Below are 6,984 nucleotides of genomic sequence, written 5' to 3' on the forward strand. Positions count from 1 at the left end.
CCTCCCCATCCAGCTCCAGGTTTGGGTGTTTCCATTAAGGTGAGAAAAAAAAAACACTTTCAAGAAAGCAGGGCTACCTTTTCACATCCTATACAGATCTTTTTAGGTTCTATGGTTCCATTTCTTCATTCCCAAATAAGGGCATTAGTTCTCATTACCACCTTAAACTTCACATATGTGTAATCTGCTCAAGAGGTTTCCCTTCATTTATTTTTAATTGAAAAAGTACCCTTGTGTAATTTCATGAATGTACCATAGGAAGTTCGTGGTTATATTTGTTACATTAGAAATGAAGATAAACTTGAGGAGCTGCAAATAGTTGTGAGTACACCTTCACAAAGATGATGAAGCATTTGAGGGCCCCACTCTAGGTTAAAATCAGCTTGTCTTGTAGCAAGTGAAAAACCACATTTGCACACCAGTGGGCAGTTTACAACCAAGTTTAATGATCATTGGCAAATGGTGACCTTTCATCCAAGGCAGTAGAGGTGAGACTCCATGAGTCACTGCCTAAAATCTCTACAATCCTAAAACCCTTACTATCAGGCATGGTTGGAGTAGGTCTTGAAAGGAGGTCTTCATTTTATGATGTTTTAATATCATCTTTCTCCTTCTGAATAGCTAGGGAAAAAAGAAACATCAAATTATTGTTAGGAGAGACTTTTTCTAATATGTTTAGTTTCTTCCTAGGGTTCCTTGTTGCCAGACTGTGTGGTGGAGCTCAGTAGTACAGTGCATGCCTAGCGTGAACTAAGAACTGGGGTTTGAAACCCAGCACCATTAAAAAGAATCTCTGCTGATTCTTTAAATGGTTATCATAATGCTTTAAATTCAGAATACCAAGGTACCACCCACAAAGCCTCACAAAGTGATGGGAGAGTACACATCAACCATTTTAATACCTATTAAAGTTTAATATTAAATTGATATTAAGATTTAATATCTACTTAAACTCTGGGTTTTACATTCCATTTGATTTATACAGTTGCCATTATTTGAGACAAAAAGGTAAATGAAGCATTTCCTTCCAATACATCTATCAAAATACAATAAAGAAACTTTAAAACAGTTTCATCTAGTTTTGGAACTCTCAAACAATGTTGGTGTAACAAAAAGCATAGCACAGCATTTGTGAAATTTTTTTTGAAGTTCTCCAGTAAGATGTAACAATGATCCCCTGAGTCTAGGAGTAACAATTATCCCCTGAGTCTGGGAGCATCAAGTATATTCAAGATCTGAATTTAGTCCATTTTATTTGTCTTTAAGCAGAACAGATCAGAAGAGCAGCATCTGCAGAATTCATTAGTGGGACAAGATCTCAGGCTCAAATCGGAAGATGCGTGATTAAAAGAACACATAGGGTTTTCCCTAGTGATTAGTCAAAGATTCCAAGATTGATTTTAATGTGAATTTTGTAATTTTCAACAAGAAATTACTTTTTTTTCTTTATACTACTGGTGCCTATTACTACTATTATTGCTACTGGTTCCTATTAATACAGGAACACTTACATATCCCAAATAACAAAATCAGCTGTTGGTTATTTTAAACTGTTAAGTATAATAGGACACTAATTATTATCATTTACTTTGTGGAAAATTTAATAGAGCATAGGTTTGTTAACTGACTATGCTAACTTTCACCATTGTTCCTCTCCACTAGAAACCTCCATGACTTACTTTCCTTCGATGGAAGTGTATTTTTTTCTTCAGTAATTGTTTTTTTCAGTTTTGATTTGTCAAATTTTTCAACTTCCGACATGTCCAGTTTGTCACCCATTTTGACTGAAAGAAGAACAACAACAAAACGTTACCTGCTAGAACTATGATCATTAGGAATAACAATTAAAACTTCATACAAATTCAAAATATCAATGAATACATTGTATGTTGGTTTTCAACAAGGAAACAGCCAGCCTTAGAAAGTCATGTTTTCGTAGGGTACTCTGATGGCAAAGATTTAGTCCATTTCTGGTGGCAGCAAATGACAGCAGATGAAGATGCTCCAGAAACTAAGATACTCTAGAAACCCAGGGGAAAATAAAAGCCTGACTTTTTTAAAATTTATTTATTTATTAAAGATTTCTGTCTCTTCCCCGCCACCGCCTCCCATTTCCCTCCCTCCCCCTCCCGCAATTGAGTCCCCCCCCCCCCCAGCCCGAAAAGCAATCAGGGTTCCCTGTCCTGTGGGAAGTCCAAGGAACTTCCACCTCCACCTCCATCCAGGTCTAGTAAGTTGAGCATCCAAACTGCCTAGGCTCCCACAAAGCCAGTGCGTGCAGTAGGATCAGAAACACATTGCCATTGTTCTTGAGTTCTCAGTAGTCCTCATTGTCTGCTATGTTCAGAGAGTCCAGTTTTATCCCAAAAGCCTGACTTTTAAAATCCCAGCACAGGTAAAATGAGACTATGAGCATCTTCACTTTCCAGTCAGCTTCTTTTAGGGGATTTGGGAATGATGGTGAGCATCACACACTAAAAGAGAGGCACACAACACTGTACTAATTTCTATTGAATGTCCAAAGTCAGTGTATTAGAACACTGCAATAAGACAGGGAAGGGATTAACCTAGTCATTGCCAATTACAAGTCTCATAATACCTTCTTGTAACATTAGAGAGTGTGTAAAAGAAAAAAGAAAAGTCGCTATTTATGATCAAGACTCAAAACCTTTAGTAGAATGAGGAATGCCAAATACAGCTGAGTCCTAGTTCCAAAGATAAGAAGGCAGAGCTCTTCAGCCAGGGCCTGGTTCTATCTTAGCAGGGCTAGGACACAATCTAGTGACCAGGGTAGACCAGAGAGCCCTCCACTCCACCCCACCCCACCCCACCCCAGCTCTGAAGCTTCCACCTCTCAAACCCTTTCAGTAAAGGGTATCCTCAGGCCCTCCTTTACCAGGTGAATAGCAGTCATCTCAAAGCTGGGGAAACTTGGGATTCATAGATTTGTAACTGCATGGCGGGGAAGAGGCATCTGTCTGAACTGTGTCATCTACAAATAACTTGTCACTGCCCAGTGCCCAGCTTAAGGGACAGAGGGGCGAAAGCCAAATCTAGAAGGCCGTTTCCCACCCACTCCAACTCTCTTCCCAGCCTTCAGTACCTCCTCGGAGCAGCTCAGACCCCCTGGTCCTCCCAAAGTGAGAACCCCCGAGGACTGCGCCCTGAATTTGCCAGAAACAAAGCCTCCGCGAACTCGGATACGCAGACAGAACCCGGTCCACCTGAAAGCGCGAAAGCGCTAGCGCTAGCGCACGCGCCAGCAGTTGCCAGCGCATTGGCCCCACGGGGCCACTGGTTTTTACCTGATGGCTCCAAGACTCCTGTCAGGACAGCAAGTAAGTCCGCAGCGAGGAGACCAGTTTGGTGCTCCTCACTGCAGCCCCGAGTTTAAAAACTCTGTAATAGGTCCCACCCCTCGACCCCGCCCACCTTTATGATTGGACAGCTGTTTCTGACCTAAACCCTACACAGGATAGCAAGTCCTGACTTGCCACGCCCACTCCCAAGGTCTAGTTTTCTGGGTGGCCATCACTGTTCAATTTAGTGCCTCAGCATACCTGCAATAACAAGGTTTGATGGAAGAAATCTGATGGCTGAGGGGCGAATTGTGGGCAAAGTTCAGTTCCCTTCCTCTTCTACAGCTTTAGCCTGAGATCCGTGATTCCTTCTTCACAAATACATTCATTCTGCAGTCGGTTTAGGAGCCTGACATTAAACAGCTACATCTTATCCAGTTAAATTTTAATACCTGGACTTTGAGGGTCAAGTTGAATGAGTTGTACCCTGCATTCTTGGCTTTTTATAGCCTTTGGAAGGGACTATACTTTGATGACCAGTGAGTGGTTTTGAAACTATGCTCAGTGACCTCTCTTCTGATCCTTGGCCTGCTGATAGTGCCCATGTGAGGGCCAGTGGTTCAGGGCCACTCACTACTGAACATTTCCTACTTAAGCATGTGACATTTTAGACTTTTTGTACCACTGAACATGAGAATAATTAGTACGGTATAATCACAAGAGAATCTGACACAACTTTTCACTTTGCTTGGCCCATAAGAGGCAGAAGATGAAAACCTATGTAGACTGAAGTCACTTCCTCCCAAGGCTCAGGAATTGTCTCAGGAAGGGGCGGAAAGATTTGAAGATACAGAGTCGGTGGATTCGTACAGTGGAACTGTTTTCTGAACACAGCGGGGCAACTGTACCATATGAGCTGACAGTAGCTGTGATTATGTGTACATAACCTGAACACGATTAAATCAGACAAAATACCAGCATGGAGAGGGAAGGAGGTCAAGAATTCCTGCCCTGGCCGAGAACTCCTGACAGCTGATGTTGGGAGAGGGAGAGCCAGCTTTCTTCAAACATGAGGCTCCTGAGGGGCTACCGATGTTCCAGGAGATGGCCCTACTCCCATGTATGTACTGACAGCACTAAATGGAACCCTTGGGGTTTTTTATTTGTTTTTAAAGAGGAAAATACATGAAGTAGGGAGGGAATTGTAATTTGGGATAGAAGATGAATTGGAAGGGAGAGAATGGGGTGGCATCCTTGTTCAAAGCATCATACACGAGTATGAATGTCTCAACCAACAGAAAAGACAACACCAGTAATTAATTCTACTAATAAGAGGTAAAGCACAACTTTTGGACAACACCCTCCCCCAGTATCTACTGGGAGAGAACAGTGAAAATGTGATAGTTACTGTTGTGGAGTATCCACGGGGAAACTACTCAGACAAGAGTTTAAGCCTATAGAAAGCCTTTGCTAGCCACCGGCAACTACAATGGGTGTCCAGGATCCCGGTGTAGCACTAAGCCTTTCTCAGGGTGAGCTTTTAAGCAGAAAATCCAGTCTTGGGTTGGCATACTTCAGTTAACAAGAACAGTTAGCCAAAAGCAGAGCTATAGAAGCCAAAAGGCAAGATTAGTACATTTAGAGATGTTCTCAGAACTGTGGACCTTGCTGGAGTAGGTCTTTGTTATAGTGTTGGCAGATGGTGCTGTAACCTGCTGAGTTTCACAGCCTGAATATACTTCCACCATGGAGTCAGCTGTGCTAAGGTCTGGGGGCATGCTACGTTCTGGGGCCCTGTTATGTCCCCCACTGGTCTTCGTGAATGAGTCAAGTCGTGGACTTACCCTGCTATATAAAGAGGTAGTTAGACCCAAGGACCATTAATTTTACTGAACTGATACATAACTGGCCTTATAGTTTAAGATGCAGGGCCCACAGTTCATCTAATCAGAGTGAGAATTAAAGGCCCAGCCGGTGCTGATAGCAGAGTAGTTAGCCAGGGGGACCAAGAGAGCAGAGACTGGTACCAATTATTTATGTCTTTGTCTCTTTCTTTTGGAGGTTTTCCCCGACCATGGCAAGAATTTCTCCAACTACTCCTGATCAAATAACAAAGAAACAACAAGTTTCTCCCAAAGTCATGCATAGTCTCCTTTGCAAGAGCATTTCTGTAAAGGGATCTAACTGTTGTTTTAATTCAGAAATGGAAATTTAGTATCTGTAGGTCCTAATCAACCTGTCTACTTTGTTTGGAATGTATCAGAAGAGGCACGTTTAGTCAAACAGTACATGCATACATACATCAAGTAGTATCAGGGACTCAGTACTATCATTGTTATCCAGATGAATTAACCCATAAGGCAGAATAGCAGGCATCGGGATAAGAGAAGTGCCCAGGTTAAGTCCTCTAATGCTAATTTGGGGTGCCCCAATCCCAGTGAGTTTTGTCTGTCAATGGCTGACAGTCTGGTTAGTTCCTATCTGTTTGTAGTACAGGGAACAGGTGTTTAAGCATACCCAGCAATCAAGGCCTTTTCTGGCTGGAAATGAGTAACTAAGTGGCAGACATTGTCAAGAGTAGAAAAGAGGGATGGGGTCACTCAGCTACTAGGACAGTGGGGATGGTCTTCCTGGGCAGTGGCTCTGGATGTGTTAACTGCTTTGCAGGGGTGAGTTGGCCTGGGCCTGGCATGGAGAGATCTTTGTTAGGACCCAAAGGCCTGGGGACCTCGAGGAGTAGTTTAAATGTATTCATAGGTCCCTTCCTGCGGCATAAAGTCAGGTCCCCTCAGGTTATCCCTGTTTCCCAAAGACCCAGAATCGTTTAAAGGATTGTTTTAGGAATCCTGTTTCACAATGACAATTTTTGCGATGGAAACTCCCTTGTTCCTGGCAACTAAGGGGTCCAGCTGCCCAGCATGAAGAGAATTATAACTCTGTATCCTTATCTCAAAAGACATACTCCCACCTATCTCCCCAATACAACTAGACACTAGAAGTGGGTATCAGTGAGCGATGGTCAAGATGGGATATGGGTTGCTGGTCTGTGGCCACATTAGCTATCTCCTACCTATATCTGTCTTCTTCAGTTCCCAGGTCCACGTCTGTGGGTGGTGAGTTTGGATCATGACCCTATATTCATATCCATAGGACCAAACATAAGACTCAGGAAGAGTTAGAGAGGCAGGGAGTGGAAAGGCCTGTGGCCTGATGAAACCTTAATTTTAATGGGTCCATAGTTCAGGAGGCAGTCCATTTGACAGTGACATCCGTGGCTTCCACATTTTGACCTGGGTGTGGTGGACCCTTGGTGTAATACCAGCTACCTTCATAGCTATAGCAGTGGAGAGAATCACTATGTATAGATTTAAGTGCTTCTTTGGATACCTGCTAGACACAGACTGTCTCACCAGAAACAAGGGGAAACAGGTGATGGATCTGAGTTTGCCTAGGTCTCTCGGGTAGTCAATGCATAGCCTTTATGGAGGACTGGAGGGCCTGTAGTGACTTGAGGAAGGAGTGGTTAGAGAGTTCTGCCAACTGCTGCTCTCTGAGCCTGGGAAGCAGTGGGGGAGGTCTTCCTAACATTTTCTTATGGGGGCAAATCTCTCCTATATGGGCTGCAGTGGCCCAAATCAAAGCAAATAAAATCCATCCTTTGATGGACTCTAATGAGAGATTTGTT

At 43.1% G+C, this 6,984-nt stretch overlaps 1 protein-coding gene across 1 annotated transcript; it reads right to left on the reverse strand.

Moving 5' to 3' along the window:
* Positions 1-473: 473 nt before the first annotated feature.
* Positions 474-3,383, reverse strand: LOC121436914 (thymosin beta-15A-like). The gene is made up of 3 exons (XM_041636814.1): positions 3,306-3,383; positions 1,680-1,784; positions 474-621 (listed from the first exon to the last, which is right to left on the reverse strand). The coding sequence occupies exons 2-3, from the start codon at positions 1,777-1,779 to the stop codon at positions 584-586; spliced, it is 138 nt and encodes a 45-aa protein (XP_041492748.1). The 5' UTR covers positions 1,780-1,784; positions 3,306-3,383; the 3' UTR covers positions 474-583.
* Positions 3,384-6,984: the final 3,601 nt, after the last annotated feature.

This window comes from Microtus oregoni, unplaced genomic scaffold (assembly GCF_018167655.1).
Source record: "Microtus oregoni isolate MIOR12 unplaced genomic scaffold, Mior012 000050F_006, whole genome shotgun sequence".
Lineage (NCBI taxonomy): Eukaryota > Metazoa > Chordata > Mammalia > Rodentia > Cricetidae > Microtus > Microtus oregoni.

What these genes read in the sequence shown, in the direction of transcription:
- LOC121436914 (XM_041636814.1), bottom strand. Translation starts at nt 1,779, where the DNA reads ATGGGTGACAAACTGGACATGTCGGAAGTTGAAAAATTTGACAAATCA. An exon ending in TACACTTCCATCGAAGGAAA is followed by an intron (nt 622 to 1,679) that starts GTAAGTCATGGA and finishes TTTTTTCCCTAG; the next exon opens with CTATTCAGAAGGAGAAAGAT.